The following is a 19,269-nucleotide window of genomic DNA, read 5'->3' on the forward strand; positions in this document are numbered from 1 at the left end:
CCAGTACTGGCCAAACTACCACTGTGCTGAGCAGACAGACAAGTATAGATTATGGAATAACATGTTTTCTGAGTTCCTGTTTGGGAACAACCAGGGCTTTGAGCTTTATCTAATCCTGAACAGTAAAATCACTCACATACAAACGTCAGCAAAAAAAACCCAGAGTGAATTTGGTGAAAGGGAAGTAAGGCTTTATGCATAAATTAACAAAATCTTAGAGAGCCCTGGGGGAACTTCTGGCTCTTCCTCTAGCAATGAAGATAAAATAAATACATGAACAGACTAACCTAAGGGAAAGAATAACACATATTTGCCTTATACTTACTGAAAAGTCATCATCGGGGAATAATATCAGATCCTTAAACGGGTTATCCCCAATATTTTTTTCAATCTCTGTGATAACAGCTTCATAATCCAAAGGCTCCAAGAGTTTGGGTTTTTCCTGCTGTGGAAAGAAAGAAAAGATCAGGTAATCTCTCTAACACTCAAATTTGCCTTCCTTCCCCTTCATAAACTGAGATCTGCTGCATTTTTCCTTTTTTACACCGAAGTATAAATAACTTCCTCCTCACCCTCCTCCATTCTTCCCAGCTTGCTGCAGCTGAGCTGATGTGAGAACAGTGGAAGGGAGGAAGTTGGGCCAGTTGTGACACTCACTCTCCATCTGATAACTCAAGGGCAATCTGTCAGCTCATTAGAGAGACCAACACCACCACGTTAACTTACCTGGCACTCTCAGGAACACTCTCTCTCTTCCTCTGTAAATACAAGCAGGCAAATAGACAGATGGACACAATCTGAACTGGACATAGACATGACTTCGAGCTAGTATGTTTTACAGTAAGTAATCTATTAATTTCTCCACTGTCTTACATAGTCCCACCTCTTGAACTGCTGGTAGCTTGTAAGTGCCACCACATTGTTTTACTTGGTAATAATCCAAGGTTTCTCTCCTGGAATAAACTATCTAGCACCCATCCCCATGGTTTGTCTTGTCAGAAATGGGATTACTATCATCGTAATAGTACTATTATTGCCCGAAACAGTGGTAAAGTAAGAAACCACCACAGGAACAGCCAAACAAAAGTAAAGTCACACTGTCTCAAATTCAACCCAAAAATAGAAAAAAAGAGATGCCCATCTGGCATGCCAGAATACATTAAACAAATGAAGAGTCATGTATTAGAGCAACAACATTTGTTTAATTTAAAGGCTTCAGCATCACAAGGAATAAATGAGAAAGGGCAAGAGAACTGCTAGAAGGGACAGAAAAGCAGGCAACGAGAGAGAAAAAGGACACTAGTGGAAAGAAAATGCAGAAACACTTCTGCAGAACACTTTTTCAGTCTCATGCAATGGTAGACAGCAAGTTGTATTTTACCCAGTGTTCTTGCACTGTGCTATCCAGAATACTGTAAAGTTTCTCTCCTTCCCTCTTCCCTAAACCAAAACGATGGTGTATTGGAAAATAATGCTTTCACACCTCCATAAAACAAATTTCTCCAATGGACAATCTCATGATTCTCTATCATGTTTGATCACATACATATATCATTCCGATATGGTCCATTATACATATAATGATCCAGATATACAAGTCTCTCCCTCTTTTGCCTTTGTTCTAGAGAGTTCCTGTTTTTTAGTAATTACAGTCATCTCAAGATTTCCCCCCTGCCTTTATGAACACTTTTTGCCTTGTATATTAAGTTCAAGGCTCCCTTTGGTATCAAATGCATCTATGAAAAGTTTAATTAAGGATCAGTAATACAGCCACACAAAATAGATTAAAACACTGGGATACACATGTTCCTAGAAAATTATTCAATTGCTGAACAGCTTATGACAAAAATCACAGAATAACTCTGCCAGGTCATTTACTCCAACCCCCCTGCTCAAAACAGGACAAGGTGGATCAGGCTGCTCGGGAACTTGTCCAAATGAGTCCTGAAAGGATGGAGATGCAATTTAAAAAATTGAAGCTGTTCCTTCAACAGTTCAGTCTATTAACTCTCTTAGTCCTCTTTGTCAGCTTGAGAGTTAATAAACTTCTAAAAAAACATTAGTACTTAGCATTCACAGGCCAAAACCACTGATGCTGAGACATTAAAGACTTGTAAAAGATAGACAAGATCAACGCATAACAGTAACAAATACAAAATTTTTGAAAGCTCTTTCCCAAGGAAACTGGTTTATGAATGTTGCTGTGGGAGGTGAGGGAGAGGGAGGAAAGAGAAGCAATACTTGATCTACCTTAAGTATGGTGTATCTTTAACTACCAACTCCCAGAAAACCACTAAAAGATCTATCTGTGTCAATAAAATAAAAAGAGATTCTGACACACAGATACTGTGCTAGATTCCTTCCTAGACGAATCTGGAGACATACAAGGACATGTCCGTCTTGCCTTAGAGTTATGAAAGGGAGATTGAATTAGAAACAAAACTTGGGATTGTTTAACAGAAAAAAGAAACTTCTCTAGAGGAAGGCCACTGTAAAACACAAAAGGCCCAAATGAGAAGGAACAGCTTTAAAGTTTAATTTAGATTTTGTGACAGGACTGTATACTGGTCTGTGATATTCAGGTAAGACAGGCACCCTACTAGGACACCTGAGACTTCACATTAATCCAGCCATGTTACCTTAGACTGTCCCAAGCCGGTGCTTGGCCCTGGTCAGTACCAGCTCACACATTAACAGCCAGTCATGCTCAAGAAACGCTCGGGTTGTGTAGCAGCAGAATTCTTTAGTGAGGTTTCAGCCTCCTGTTTACTGGCAGCAGTTCCCCACGGGAACATAATGGGCTCATCCAACCATCTCATCATGTACACCTCGCTCTTGTTTCCTTTCAAGTTATGTTGAGTCACCACACTATACTTTAGCCATGAGTTTTAGACTCTCCTTCATTAAATCTACCACTGTAATTTATTAAATATTCCTATATAGACATAAGTTTCAAGGAGTTAAAATATGAAAACACCAGTGTACACTGAGTGTACCATCTCTGCTGTACCACTCATTTTGGGAATGATGTCTGAAGAAAGTTCACTCAGTCCAAGTTTAGCAGAAACCAAACTTGTAATAGTGTAACTGTTACCTTCAGGATGAAACCTTACCACAACTTCTTACAAGAAAACTCAAAGTGAAAAAATACTGACATTTATGATGTACAAGTGTTTCATGCAGGCATTTTTCCTGTGTAGCTGTTTCACTAAGACATGTGCGTTTTCTGCAGAAAATCTGTGACATCGACTACACTGAGAATCCTCCCTTCCTAAAGCAGATACTGTTAGGCTAATGGTTTTGCGACACTCTCAACTTTTAATGTCAGACATGCCATTGAAACCATAAACATCCACTCTTTAAAACCAGAGACATGTCAACACAGTATTAATCTAGGTCAGATCCTCCTTGGAAACATCATGAATGTTAGCTTTCAAAACCTCTTAAAAATACATGAAGTAAGCAAATGACCTAAGTAGCCACCTTCCTATTGAAGTCATAGACTAATAAAGAGCTGAAGAATCCCACAAATCTTGGTACTTCTCTAGAAATATGGGGGAATCCCATAAAAATGTGTGGCATTTGCAGGTTCTCTATGCTAATGGAAACTACCCTTTTTGCTGGGGCTGGCGGAATGAAGAGGTATTCCTTCTTCCCCCTGGAAATCCCTGCGAGGCTGGGGTGAACATAACTACAGCTCCTTCAAAATTAATGTCATACAGGTGTTCAGATGCAGGTGGAGGCATGGTAAGCTATGTCACATGGGCCTCACTTTTCTCTTCAGAAACTGGCAGCCCTCAGAAAGCCACACCTGATAGCTGTCTGAAACAGTCCAGGGGAAAACTTCTCCTTCACAGCTGCAAGGTCATTTACGTGAAACAAGAACGCAACTCGAGAAAACCCTGAAGGAGAGACACACAGCGAGCCTATGAACATCACTCTTCCCACAGCACCAATTCTCTTGCTCTCAGTGCTGCAAAGTGCACCATCCAATGGAAAGATTTCAACAGATGTTAACAGAGAAGTCTTACCAGAAGGGCTACATGTCCGAAATGTAGCTAAATGGAAGTAGATGTAACATTATCAGAAATACTGCAAAACTTTTCAGTGAACCACTTGTATTTATGGTGATGTTTTTCTATTGATGCAATGACAACTGCCATTCTTCCTTCTACGGCATTAAAGCAAGATCCTGTATAAAATGCAATACTGTATTATGCCAACTCCCATAAATTAGAGATGGAAGCAACAGCCCATCCTCGTCAATACACCGACTGCAGAGATAATCTAGTCCATTCCCTGCCAAAATCAAGCATGACAGTATAATAAACATGATGACTCTCTTTATCAACTGTGCATGTTCTTACAAATCTTAAGACTTTGCAGTGTGGACACTGACTCCATCCCTTGTACAGCCAGTACTTTGGATTTGGCAAAGCTTAGCATTGCAATACTTCGTGTTGCATTTGTAACGGGAAGTGGTGGCTGGTTTAGTTAGCAGCTTATCTCAAGAAGCATGGAACGACTGCTCAGTTTTCTCATCACAGGCAGACAGAGGCACCAATGTTGGGATTAGTGAATTTCTCCCTGCGAGCACTAGCAGAGATCTGTAAATGAGTAGGGCTGATGTAAAGCTAATTTAATAACCATAGTGCTGCCTCTTCTCAATTTAACTTGTCTGTTCTTTTTGGAAACGGACCAACCTAGCAATCTGTGCCAAGATCAAATTATGCTGGCTTGGATTTTCATAATGCTTTTTATATTCTCTATCTCAAGTGAGTAATGAATTACATTTAGTTGTACTGAAACAGTTGTGAATACATCTAGTAGAAAGGCACTCTCCGACTCCTCACCTGCCACCACAATCGCAGCAGTACCATTTACTTCGCTCCCTGACAGTGTTGTGGAGCGTACTTCTGTATGTCGTTGAGCCAACTCCTTTTGAATTGTGCAGAGGTCTTTAATGAGCACCAGATCCAACATCACAGAGGGATAATCACTACTTCATTTCCCAGGGGTGAAACAGCCCAGATTCCACCAGTGACATGTGGCTTGATCGCTACCATCTTCTGGTCTAGGTACAAAAGTACTCTTTTCCCAGTAACAATGATGAAAAATATGCACATAAATGATTTTACAGAAACAGATATGGTACCTGGCTTGCCTCCAGCTGCACAGACATTGTGCACTGATGCTAATACCCATCTTCCCTTCATAATATAGGATAAAATGACTTATATATCATCCTCCTGAAGCCATATTTCTGTGAACACTCACTAAAAGGAGGAAATGATGTAACTGAGACCAATAGTCTCTGGATAGTCATCCAAAGCACTTCCCCAAAGTTGTTAAAAACAAACTAGACCAAATGCTATGATTTTCTAATGTTTTAATGACGTGTTATTCCCAGACACCAAATCCTGAGTTTCTAAAATGTATTTAATTTAATACAGATGTTTAAATTAATTTCTTCTATTCCTCATGCCACGAAGAAGAAAATTAAAGAAACAGGTAGACAGAAAGAATTTAAGCTAATGGACTTCAGTCACCTGGACTAAAATATCTTCATGACAGGAGGATCCACTGTATGTTCATAAAAACAGTCAGAAGAACTGTGATGGTCAGATTGGTCAAGATGAAGCAGGACTCTGATTTTATATTTCATCCAAGCTATGGCTTGTCTAAAATTACAATTTATTCTAGTATACATCTGAAATACTGAAATGGGCAGACTTACAAGGGAAAGGGCCACTTACTGAAATAACAGCATCACCTTCATTAATTTTTTATAGACTTCTCAATGATACTATTAACCAAGCCCAATCCCGCTAAAACTCACAACAGCAAATTAAACTACTTTCTGGGATGACATCAATGTGAAGTGCTTCTCACACTTCTTGTTCTTCCTTTCCTTTCCCCAGTTAAATACTGTCTCTGGCACAGTACAGGACTTAAGATTTTTTTTTTTATATGGTTCATATAAGTAGTTAATTTTATTCCACCAGGGTGGGCCAAATTAAATTAAATATTTCTTTGCCAAGCCGAAGCTGAAGAACAGTTGGGACTCCATGACTTTTGGAGGAGCTGTAGCGCAATGGCTGAATTTAACCCTGTCTCCAGGCATGCCGGCCACAGCTGCCCGAACACTCAAGATGCGGAAGCGGAGGCTAGAAAGCCACTAGCTTTTTATGGAGTCACCAAAACTTCTGCTTTTTTGTAGGACCAACTTAGGTCTCTACTCACCATTAGGCAGCATAACAGTTTGATGCCTGGGGTGATTTCCACAGGAAGGGTATCTGCATTGGGTGCACCTTCTTCCCCCACCAGTGGAGATCATGGGTGAGCAGCCAGATGACCCAACGTGCTCCAGGCAGCGAGTCCCATGGCGGCATTTGTACCCAGTGAGCAGCAGCAGCGCAGCCACACAGGGATTTTGGTATCCCCAAACACCCGCAAGCAGCCGACCTGGGAGGGACATGTCTCACCAACTCAAAATGCTCTCGCCCCACAGGCCTGCCCTCTCTCTGCTCCCAACACACTCCACATAGCGTTATGGATTTTCCTCAAGGTAAGTAAGTTTTGCCTTTCAAGCACAGGGGAGGAAATTCAGCGTCTGCAAGAGGTATTCAGGGAAAGGACAGGGAAGCACAGCCAGAACCAGCAGGCAGATGGTCCCTCCTTTTATTTTAGATCTTGCCATTTTTACAATTGCTTGGCGTGGTACGCATCTATTTACAGTCAACAGACCCTCTGGCCACATTACAAAGGCTACATTTGGCTCGGTATGTGATCCACAGTTAACAAATTCATTAAACAAAGACAATTTTCTGTGACACCCCCTCCCTTCCACCCTAAAACATATTCACTTGTCAGGTCCAAAATGTTTAATTCGTCATGTCTTTCAGTAAACTCTGGAGAACTGCACTTGGAAAGAATCCAGCCAGTCTTTCAGGGCTGCGCAGCACAACTGATACACTCTTCAGTGTCAGCGGCGAAGCCGACATGCCAATAAATTTCATTAAGGGGATTGCCAGTTCCCACAGGATTCTGGTACACAAAAAATTGCAAAGAATTACAAAAAGATTCAAACCCCCAAATTCCTAGCGATTCAGAAATTAGTATCCAAAAATGTTATAGTACCTATCGGTTTAAGCAGCACAAAAGCAGGAAAACCTGTGGAAGATCCCACTGGGAACAAAGTGAAAAGTAATTTTCTTTCATTAAAGCCTCTTCATTAAAAGAAAATTCTGACTGACACCAATAAGGGATTTGCTTGACTAAATGAGACTTAACTCTGTACCAATACGAGTGGGAAGGGATGAATCCTAATTGCTTACACTGGAAATCACCGTTGTTTCCTGGATCAAAACCTATAGAGGTCTACTTTGCATATTTTCCAGCTTTAAATGTTACTATAAGAGAATTCAATATGTTAAATATTTGAAAAACGGAAACACCTCTCATCTGGACAAGCTAACTCAGATCATTTTCATTTTAACTGACAGGCCAGCTGCAGCCGTCGGTGACTTCAGCGGCACACCGACACGTAACTTCTCCAGCAAGCGACCGACCGGGGTCAAGACTAGTCAAACCACAGAGAACTGTTCTCAGGCAACTGGGAGTGACCTACCCTTTCTATTACTTTTTATTTCTCAAGTTGCTTGAGAAATTTATCATTGCTTTCATTATGAATTCTCAACGCACTAGGCCTCATCTCGCTCATGGTTAAAACGTGCAAGCCACACAGGACTGATGGCTCGGCAAAGCACCCAAGCTGGGGTGAGAGGGGATGCTTCACGCTACGCTCAACTTGGCCATAAGTGTTTCCTGAACTCTGTTTCTCAACCATGATTATAGAGCTGGCATTGTAGCCTCCCTGCAGTGCTTTCTGAATCTGGACAGCCTATGCGTGGGCATGTACACACATACATCTTCAACCACTAGCGCTTGCCAGGTTCGACATTACATGAAACTACCAATATAGTCTGCAAAACATTCAAGGTAACAAGAAACAACTTACTTGTCCTCTGTGTTTATGCAGTAGCTGGAAACTCTTTTTAGGAAGGAGATAAACAAACTTCATTTAATCAGAAAACTACTGAAATCACCATTATCATGCCACTGACAACAAGACCACTGAAGAAATTGCTAAGTTTTTAAATTAAATTTCGTGTATTGGCTTTTCAAAATGTCAAAAATGACAGCTTCTAAATATTGAGTACTTCTGAAGCCTAGACTAAATATTTGCCCATAGGTCACTTCAGGGGAAAAACAAGAAAGTCTTATAAAGTATCTTAAGGTGTTTTTTTTTAAGTTTAATTTACACAGACCTCTAACCTGGCAACACTCAGCCACTTCACTCCCCTTACCTGACCTTAGCCAGAAAAAAAGAGTGCAGTTATAGCAACAAAAGGTTTTATTTACAGCTACCATGCTGAATCTATTCATAAAGAAAGCAAGCAAGCAAAAGCCAAAGAGGTGATTGATTTATCTTCATGCAGACACCTGAACAGACAGGTAGGATGCGCTGGAAGGGGATCAGGAAGAAGGGAAGGGAGCTGTGCGGGAGCGGAGAGGACCTGCCGACGCAGAGCTGGAGCGCTCCACCAGGCCACTTGCCTCATTAGAGATCATTTCACCCCAGGGAAGGGGAAGTGAACTGTCCTGCCCTGGGCACCACAAAGGGGATGCTGGAGTGAGTCTAGTTCAACTATTCTATAAACACTCTTCACTTCATGTTTGCTTTTTCTAGCATGGTCTCAGGTGGGCAGATTCATGGTCACAAACAAGAACATTAAAAAAAACATCCTGCAACCTGCACATAGTGGATTTGACCAAAGTTTTTAAGCTTCCAGTACAAAGTTCATGTAAGCAGCACTTCTGACTGTGTATACAAACACACACACACAGATAGATATATATTTAAAAATTCAAGTATATGAAGTCCTTGTAGTCTAAGGAAAATCAACATTAAAAAAAAGAAGACACTCCCAATTTTTGCTCTACGTGGCACTCTGATGATCCTCATAGCGAAGGCAGAAATGCGTCTCTCACACCTACAGCAGCTATACAGCAATAACAGAACTGGTTATAGCAACAAGCTCACACCAAACCAGTCCCCTCCGTTTCTGCAAACTGGATGAGTAAGTGAGATGGAGCGATCTACCCACGGTCATCTGTGTACAGGTTCAGGAGAAGGAGAGAAGGGAGGATATGCCAGGTGTTCCTGGCTCACCCACTCCTCCAGCAGGCTCATCTAGCACAAACCTGCTGCTCAAACAGGGGTGTATTTTACATAACACCATGCACCGCACAGAATTGTCTTTAAAAACGTTTTTGTTTACTTTGAAAATAAAGGTTTCTTTACAGTAGGCTTTGGTTTTAGAGTACATAGGCGACTTTTTTTTAAGGATCGAAGGGAAAACTCTAATGTCTATTCATTAGATCATGCAGGGACACTAAAGACTTGATCACTATTCTAAGTCTGAAGATGAAGTTGCAACACAGTGCATTAGCAAACTACATAGCCCGTTTTCACTGAAATACCAAAATTTAGATGTATGAAGTCCTAGACCCATAGACTGAGCAAACAGCTTCTTTGAAAGGGCCTCAACCACTTCAGAAGTCCCTGAAGCAAAAACAACTGACAAAAATGTTTGCATTAGCTCTAAACAAACTTTTCAATAATACCATTTGAGTTCTAGAGAGTACTTAGTAATAAGTCACTGTCCCGTAGTGCAAATCTCATATATGCTGTTCCACTTCATTTTACTCAGTAAAGATGCCCCTTTTTCTGCCTACGCTATGGTTACTTATCTCTTCATGAGTTATAGATATTTTTCATGATACATACCTGAGTAAATAATTGTAAGTATTTCCACAGTGGCTTTATCTGTAAAAATTAGCATCATCTATACATGACGTTAGAATTATAATCGTTTTCTTGACGTCAACTACCCTCCCAATCAATTATCTAGCTATGAAGTCACGTACACACACAGAACGTAAACAGAAGCAAAACCTGGTCAACCACACTGAGCTCAATCAACAACCTACAATCAATTAAAACTAATCAGATCATAATTAGTCTTACAAAAAAGGAGTTTCCAGCAAATAATACAAATCTATCTACAGAAAATACAGGTCTCAGTGTAATATATTAAGAGATGCACTCTTTTAATAAGGTCCCCATATACAAAAGACTTTGCAGCTGCAGTGGGAGCTTTGAAATCTGCAGCATCAGAGGTGCAGAGGACTGAAGCATGAAGGAGAGATTGGCTGCTGGTTGATAGCAGAAAGTGCCCGTAGGCCAAAGATTTCACATGCTCCAATTATGAAATATTGGGTAGAAAGACACAGGTCACAAGCCACAAAAGTAAAGCCAAGTGTGCCTGCATTTCCTAAGGGCTAAACAAACTATTGGGAAATACGCTCGCAAAATAACATGACACAGTGACCCTATCTTAGTCTATCTTAAGTCTGAAAAGAACAGAAATCAGAACAGAATTCCCTGAAAACCCACGTTATGTCCCTGACATTGCAGCAGCCCGCCACTTCAATGGGGAGTGCAGTGTGAACCACAAGACTGGTGAAAAAGGCATGTTACCTATTTCCAATTAAAGGCAACAGGCACATGGTTACAAGCGCTCCAAGTTTTAGGTCAGAGTATGATACACTTTATTGACTCTTAGAAATCACAACAATTTAAAGGTTCTTTGGCACCATTAAACTGAACAGACACTCAGCTTCTGTTATGTGAGGATACAGGCAAAAATGAACAAATATATTCCTCTTTAACTGCAGGCAGGCTACTGATTTATTGTTACTGCTTGGGCTTCGTTTTACTTCCAGCCATTCTCTCCTGTAAGGCTTCAACCACTTCTGGTGAGCACTATTCATCTACAGTTAGGATTTGTACAATAATGACAAAAATCCCTCCTAACCAGGATTTAAGGGGGTAAGTCAAGCAGCAGTGCCTACCTCCTACCAAAGTCTTGTGAGTGGCCAGGGTTAGACGCTTTCAGCAGAACCAACAGTGTTCATTCTTGGTACCCCGAACCATGAAGCTTAAACTTGCTATCGTTGACTGTATGCAAATAGCTCAGGGCAGCAGGAACTACACTGTAAAGCAGCCTTTTCAAAAAAATCCATTTCCATATAAAATATCTATCCAAAATTGCAGTTAGTCACAAGCAAAACCCAAACACACTACTAGATGAACCACAGGCCATCTCAATCAATCTGAGACTAAGTGTTACAACTACAAAGTTATTTTCCTTCCTATTTAAAAAAGTTAATGAGAATAATCTTATTCAGTGCATTATCACTGATTCTTTGTTACACTGGACATGCAGAATAGCCTCAAAAGAGCCTCCGGCATGCACATGCAAACACAGTTTGCAACTGGATATACAAAGCTACAGAAGACAACCAAACACCTCTTGCCATGAAGAAAAGGATCCACTGTCTCCAAATCATTCTTGGGGTATCCATTAAACGTTTGACATCTAAAGTAATCTCTCAAGTTAAGAGAATACACTGAAAATCAGTACTTGCCTAAGACTTCTCAACAGAAGGCTCTAAGTGTTTTACGTAAAACTGTCTGCAGTTTCAATTTCGGTCAGGAAAGCTTAGGCACAACGCAGCTAACATGAGCTGCCCAGTGTCACACAGTGGAGTTTCGGGAGGCGCAGTCCTGTCCCAAAGCCATCACCAGCAAAGCTGCCGTCTACCTCACAGGGCAGAACCCCACTCCAGCTCTCCCCAAGGGTTCTGGAGCTTTCTGCATTTGCAGTGCTCCATTTCCATTCTCCTCCTCACCCTGGCCTTGAGAGCCTCAAATTACCCATAGTGGATCGTGAGACCTGAAATAGCACAGGGTACCTTTCTATTCCAGAAGCAGCATTATGGATTTTCATGGAACTACCAAGCACATGTTACCAGGCACCAGAGAGACTATCACACAATGCTGCTCCCAGTACGCATCTGATTGACGACGTGATGCTATGCAACAGTTTCCCTAATGCGCTTCAGTTCTGTAAACTCCTGAACACCCCGTGCTTCAGTCTCAGACTTCAGTCATCATTCTCCAGTGTTCAGGACCTCATCACACAGATTGACGAGACTCAGTCAATTCTATGTACACACCAAGGATTAAATCCTACTCTCTCCTACATGTACTCTGAAGAGTGTTTGACCTGTAATTTCTTAGCAGTTTCATAGAAGAGATGGAAGAAGGGGTGCATACTCACACAGCTTAATCTATGAATTTCTCCTTGATTCACTCGCCTAATGGTCCTTCTCTTCCTCCGCAGTTCACTGGGCTCCCTTCTGAATCTCCCGCGAAAGCTCATTGTATCCGTAGGAATTAAAGCAGCAAACAAATCTCTCTCTCAAAAACTGTGCTCCTTTCACCTCTTTCTTTCAGCAGCTTCAGCATAACAACTGGAAGCTGCGTATACTGTTCAAGGGGGAAGTACGTCTAGAACTTACATGCTGTATCCACAGTAACTGAACAGAAAGAAGAAGAAAACCAGCAATAACTCACTTCTTCCTGTGAATAATATTCTGCTATTAAGGCGAGAGTGTCTCATTAAACCATAAATACACCCAGCCCCCGCCTCTAATGCAAATCAAAATAGGAAGTTGTAGGAAAAACGCTTGCAACTGAACATCCGTCTTTGTCTCAAAACCCATTACATCCTTTCTCCTCACCACCCTCCCTGATTCAAAAACCAAAACGGCTGCACTCTTACTTCATGCGCACGTATGTCTGCAAGCTAAAAAAAGGCATTCACAGAACAACCACCTCCTACCCAGCCCCTCAGTAGCAGACTTCAATCACAGAGCACACAGCAACAGGTTCGTGCTGCCAGGGCCCAGAATCATATCTGCTTTTGGACCAAGGTACCAGTTCCCCTTTAAAGGGGCATGAAAGAGGAAGCACCCTGCAAATTCCTAAATCTACAGACACTTATAAAATGGGAAAACCAGAGCAATTTATATGCTAATATCCAAAATACATTTTTGGCTTGTAAAAGCCTGGTTTTAGAAGTGCTTGTCACCTGCCAACTAAAAAAAAAAAATCATCACTGCTTGCTTGAACCCTGCTCCCACCTCGGCTGAGAGTAAAGCTGCCCAGACAGAGCCTGTTCGCCAGCTGCCCCAGGCGGGGGCAATCACAGCAGCACCCCGACAGGTTAGCAGCCCCTTGCTCAGTGCCTCGGAACTGCAGAGGCAACAAGAGCAGTGACATGGGCAATCAAACTATTCTTAAGGTAGGAGACTCAAGCAATGCTCAGCTGTCTGAAGGCTGGCAGGGCACAAAGGTCTTTTAAAACTGAACAAACCCTCTCAGTGCCCACACATGAGCACGCACACACACAGACCCTTTTCTTCTCCTTTGTTCCAGCTGAGGATTCATCCTGCTGTAGCAGCAAAGCTGCATTCCCCTGTGCACATAGTCTTTATGTGGCATGCATTAGTTTTTATTTTTACTTAGTATCAGTGTGCGTAACTGAGACAAACTTGTAGTTTTTCTGATTTTTCATTCTGGAGTTTTTGCACATTGGACGATGAGCAACTTTTTCACAACTTGTTTCAATTAAGTACTCTAAGATCTGTAACTTTACCCTGTGTGCCTTTTTTTTATTTCCTTGCAGCAAATAATTCTGAGCTCTATGAACTCTTTCACTCATTTTTCAGCGTTAGTAACATTTGACCCAAAGTACCAAACCTCTGCAGAATTTCCACATGACTGTTCCACATGTAGGATTTCCATGCCAGGAGACCACTCACACCGAGCCCAGGGTGTCTGACCTGAGCACTACAAAACAATGCCTTGGTCTGCTAGTTTGTTTTTGTCTTCTACAGTTAAAACATGGTGCAACTTCATGAATTAAAAACCCTTCTCATCATTACCTTCGTCATTTAGCTTTGCCTTTGAGAAGATCATCTCCTTTAAACAGAGTGTTACCAACCTGCGGCGCAACTGCTTAAAACAGATTCCACTGTACTCTTACTTAGTGGTGAAACGCATCTGTGTCTGGCACTAGAAAACAGAAAAGACAACAGAAACCCTTTGCCAAGGTATGCAGACAATTCAAGTGGCTACCAATATAGTACCGCAACATTAACCAAGTTGGAATCACCCTTGTTTTCTCTCAAACCACCACGCTATCTATGCAGAGTCCCAAGTGCCTCTCACATAACATAGTGAATGCAGCTGCCAAGACAGGAGGTCCTTGCCAGAAGTTAAATTTAATGCTGGATCCATCAGCTCTTCTGGCTTAACTTTAAGCAGGTATCAATTCCTCTCAGAGGCTCCTTCACCTATTGACTCCTTTCTGTAACTGTCACACGGAACGAGCCAAGCTCAATCTTTCCTTTCCTCAGGAAGGCTCTCTCCCAGCTTCCTGCCTCCAGCAGCACTGCTGAGCCCTTCCAAGGCGTCCTTTCCACCTAGATAAGGGTCACCACTGTTTCCTGAAACTCTGATGAACTTGTGTTACTCCCAAGTAATACAAAAGATGAACTTAGGTTCAAGTTTCCAGCTGGTCCTTACCCAACTTACTCTACTGAGTATCTTCTGTCCAAAGGATTTTCATTCCTAATATTATCAAACGTCATTTCTTTCCATATCTCTGACAGCCAGTTTTTCAGACTCGATGCTAAATGCACTGAGCATTCTATTTTTTCAACACCAAGGCATTAAAAGTTTGAAGCAATGAAATAAGCTACAGCATTAACACAGAGATATAAAGAGAATAAATAGTAAACAACTGCAAATAAAAATTCCACTTTCTTAGATCTGTTTTGAATGCAAATTGCTCTACACTTGGAAACACCAGTCAAATGTCTAATGATGCTTTGTCCCATAGCAGAAGTACAAAGCAAACCTCATTAGCATCAGTGTGACTGTAAAAGATTTCCTCATTTTTTGTCAAAGACTTCTCTATCTCTTTGATTGAAGTATCAGGTACTTTAAGATATTGGTTATGCTAATATGAATAAAGCTCCTGTGTTGCTTTTAAATTCAAAACTATTATGTGTAAGGTGAGAATTGTTATCTGTGCCCCAAGTTATCCCAAGAAAAGAGGTATTTGATCACAGGAAATCCACAAGCTTTGGTTTATGTTTGTGAACTGATATATCAGATTAATATAGTCAAAATAAGGATGCTGAAGCACTTCAAAAACGATAAAATATGTAAGGTAGTCAATTCAGCGCTTAATTGCCCTCTGCTCTACTGTCTTTGCTGAATATTTCCACCTCTTCCCATTTTGAAGAAACTTACTGATATCTAGATAGGAAAAAAAAAATAGTATTTGATATCTCTACTCCTGTTAAGGAATAGCTACGTATTCCCTTTGCTTCAGAGCCACTAGCATTCAGTTTTCTGATAGGGGTCACGAGTTCTTTAATAACTTCTTTATTCTCTTTTCCTACAATTCTTCTAAAGCTTCTGTCCAACTTAATTTATTTCCCTCTTAAATCTATTAACTGTCATGCTTCGTTGACTTCGATTTGAATTTATGATATACAGCAATATGTAAAAATGTATTGCTCGACAAAACTAATCCACTGCTTCAGTATGTCGTGCAATCATTGGAAAATGAATTTCGCTACTGCTCTGCTAGCAGCCATATAAAGATACAAAAATGCAGTCCCTAAAGTGTGTATCTTCAACTAACATAAAAGACATTCCAAAACAGGCTAAGTATTTGAGCTGTGGTGTAGCAAATACTGAATTCACCATACCATCTTTCTAAAATAATATAATCTACCACTTCCCACCAAGAAGGATCGAGAAACGAAGCTTCAGTGAGCTACACTGCCTGCCCTCTGACTCAGGCCTTTTCTTTAAATGACTTATGAAAGATAGTTTAACTAACAAGAAAACTCCTTTAGCTGGAACAAGCTGCATCAACTGCACATTATACCTATTATAAAATTAAATTCTAAAATGGAAGACAAACCTCTCATAAAAAAACTTGCTCCATTTATAAACTATGACCAGCATGATGACAGTGACACTACCATTGGCAGTCTCTGCAGTGTAGACCAGTTCTGAGAAATTTGGCTGACAAACTTAACACTTCACCACTTGGCAGAGCGCAGATAAGATATCTGCCTACCTCCCTTGAATGACTTATGGCATTTCCAGCATGTCAGAGTTCCTGCTAGAACCACAGCATTAAAGCTGTTGAAGAAAACCCAAAGGATGACAGCCATGCCAAATACCCAGCCTTTGGAGCAGAAACAGAAACAATTCTGCAATTTGCAACCATGACTCTAGTACATAGCCAGTAAGCAGCTCAGGTACCGGTGAGAAGAATAAAAAATATGGTACCCTGGAGAGGCTCACAAAGGGCTTTTTAAAAAAAAAAAAAAAAAACAACAAAACCCAAAACCAAACTTACTCCACATAGCCTTACAGCCTTCTCTATCCCATATGACAGATATAGGATGCAGAAGTCACAAAATTTGGAGACCTTGCTGGTATACTCAATACAGTTAATATCCTACAACATAGAGGCAGTGCCAGTAGGTAAGCTATATGAATACACACTGATGCTGCTTTTCATATATTCCTCACTTGGTCTTCAATCGCATTCCCCAGTAACCCCACCATCGCCATCCGTCACACCCCGACCAGCATGTGGCACGGCAATGCTGCTACAAGTCAGGTATGCATTTGGACAAAGCAAGCCGTATCAGATATAATTTGTCATTTTTTCTATGGTCAGGGTGCTCGCTAGGAAATTGCTTGCAGTGAGTGGCAACACACTGCACGTATTCTCAGACATGATTGCCAAAAATCTACTAATGGGACAGTGAGACTAAAACCGAGGTGTCAATGACTGGACACCACTTGTCTTATCTGCATCTTCCAGGTGTCACAAATAGTGTGTGTTCTGTAGTGGTTTGTGAACGCGCGTAAAAACTGCGCTTCCTAGAAGCTTCATGCTGGACAGGTAAAGCAGATCACTATGCTGGGACCAGAAACAGCGCAGCGACCCGCTAGCGCAGGAAGCCTTAGTTACCTCCTTCCCAATCCCTCTGTCATCAAAGACAGGGGCAACGGGGGGAGATCTAGAAGAGATGATCTTCTGGGATTAAATGTTCACTATTGATCTATCCCTTGAAAAGGTTTGGTTTTTTCCTTTTTTTTTTTTTTAAGAGGGTGAAAATGTAAAAATAAAACAATTTAAACAGAAAGGTAAACCAATTTACTTAAAAAAAAATACATATAAATCAACCTTTTGCAAAGTCACTCTGGTATTGAATCAACTGGAAGTGAATTACATCGTTCTTTGAGAAATGTGACTCCACAAGTCTGACAACTTAAGCTGACACATCAATGTTTGCATGCAAACCTTGCGTGAAGTCATTACAGTAGCTGATGTTTGCATTTTGCCTACAAATCCATACCGCTAGCTCTGGCCAGGCGAAGGGCCGGGAATCCATCATGGTAAAAACGACATCAGCACACAAGGCGAGCTGTCCAAGGCAGGGCAACAACGTCCCTGCACAAATACCCATGAAGAGAAGCGCCTTATGTTTGTCAGAGCTCTGCTAACAGATCTTCCCAGCCAACCGTTCCCAACGTCAGTGACTCCACCTATGTGAATCCATGTCTTTTCTTCCTAGCCTGACAGTTGCTGATGACAGCTATTCCCTCCTCTGTGCCTTCACCCTCACTTCATGCCCCAGATACCAACGCGCTCGTGCAGAACAAACCTGTGAGAGGCGGCTGTATTTCTTTGCCCTGCCTGCAAGGCTAAAACACGCGCTCCGGTCGAGCCGGTGGTGCCAGGAGCCCTCCCCGGCCTGCACTCGCCAGTCTCCTCGTGCACCGCCAGAGCTGGTAAGACTCGTCTGTGGCTGAAAGTACCCCCGGGGGTGTGAGGAGAAGGCCTCGGGGAGGGCAGTTTGGCAGCTCCCAGCCTGATCTCACACACAGCGCTCAGCGGCCCTTGGGGCACAGATATATTTAATCACCTCAAAATGACCTCGTAAGCACTCACAAGAGTTTGCTTATCATGTCCGCACTCCAAAAGCCACTTACTACCCCTTTGCTGATTTTACAGCTCCTAAAAACTGTCCTGCTGTTCTGCCATTTGGGAAGCAGGCCCAGCTGAGCCAGCAGCAGCCCTTCCCTCTCCCACGGCCGGGGAACGCTGCTCCACGTGCACACACCTTGCCACGGTAACGTTTCTACCAGCTAACCGCGCAAGAACATAGATGCAACAGCAGCTTTCAGCCGCTTTCCAAGCTGGAACCCCCCTCGGCACAAATACAATACATTCCCTTGCCACTAGACGGAGGAGGTCCTTGGAGAACCGGTTGATGCGACCCCAAAGGCCTCCAGCTCCTCCACGCAGTATCACTTACAGAAACCCCGCATCGCAGATCCCATGCTTGCGTCCGTTCCTCTCCTACCCTACCAGCCCTCTGGAGAGAGCAGCCACTGGGGGGGCAAGAAGAGGGGGTGCTGGTACCGTGCCGGCGTGCTACCAGCTGGTCCTCTTTGCAATGTGAGGGTCCCTGCTGCAGAGCAGAGCTGCAGACTCGCATATAGCACAACTGAGCACCGTCATCATGGGCTTTTGTTCTGGCTATCTTTGCACAGGTTGGATAGAATAGGGCTGCACTTCTTCTCTTCAGCAAACAAAATGCTGCTTCTTACATCAGCATTCAGGCTGGAAGAATAAACTTTCCATTAGCAATGTTGCCCTGCTGATGTGTACAAAAGCAAAATATGCAATTACTTTAATTTCTTCTTTAGTTTGACCCACTGGGAAATTTCAAACAAACATTACCCTTTTGTCTCCATCTACTTGGACTGGAAGCAGCTCTTGATAACAAAACGCATAGTGATGAAGGGCCATAACAGGCGATTAAATAATTTAATCATCTAAATTTACTATCTCCAGACATGTCGATGCTGCTGCAATTTTGGCTTCCGCTGCATGTTTTTCTGATTGTAACTCTAATACTTGCTATTCATGTCTATGCTATGTTGCAGAAACTATTTTTCTTTTTCTTTACCAAGAAAAGCTCAGATCAGACAACATCTGGTTTATCAAGAGAATCCACATTTTCACCCAATTTTCCAGCTGGAATAACTGAAGCAAATGGAGGTCAGGCAACTCACTCATTTACTCAAGATCACAATCAACATCTACAATGCCATAATCTTGATATAAAATACCCTGGGATGCTCTTCCTTGTTTTTTCTAAGCGCCCCCCCCCCCAAAAAGAAAA

General features: G+C 41.9%; 1 protein-coding gene across 1 annotated transcript in view; it reads right to left on the reverse strand.

Moving 5' to 3' along the window:
• The window catches only part of LOC104623206 (dedicator of cytokinesis protein 10-like), a gene marked incomplete at its 3' end in the record, with an annotated part of 40,342 nt that overhangs the window by 7,785 nt on the left and 13,288 nt on the right, over positions 1-19,269 (reverse strand). Inside the window, exon 2 of the mRNA XM_010290224.1 lies at positions 326-445. Within this exon, the coding sequence (XP_010288526.1) occupies positions 326-445 (120 nt within the window). The remainder of the gene's footprint in view (positions 1-325; positions 446-19,269) is intronic.

This window comes from Phaethon lepturus, unplaced genomic scaffold, assembly GCF_000687285.1.
Source record: "Phaethon lepturus isolate BGI_N335 unplaced genomic scaffold, ASM68728v1 scaffold48436, whole genome shotgun sequence".
Taxonomy (NCBI): Eukaryota; Metazoa; Chordata; class Aves; order Phaethontiformes; family Phaethontidae; genus Phaethon; species Phaethon lepturus.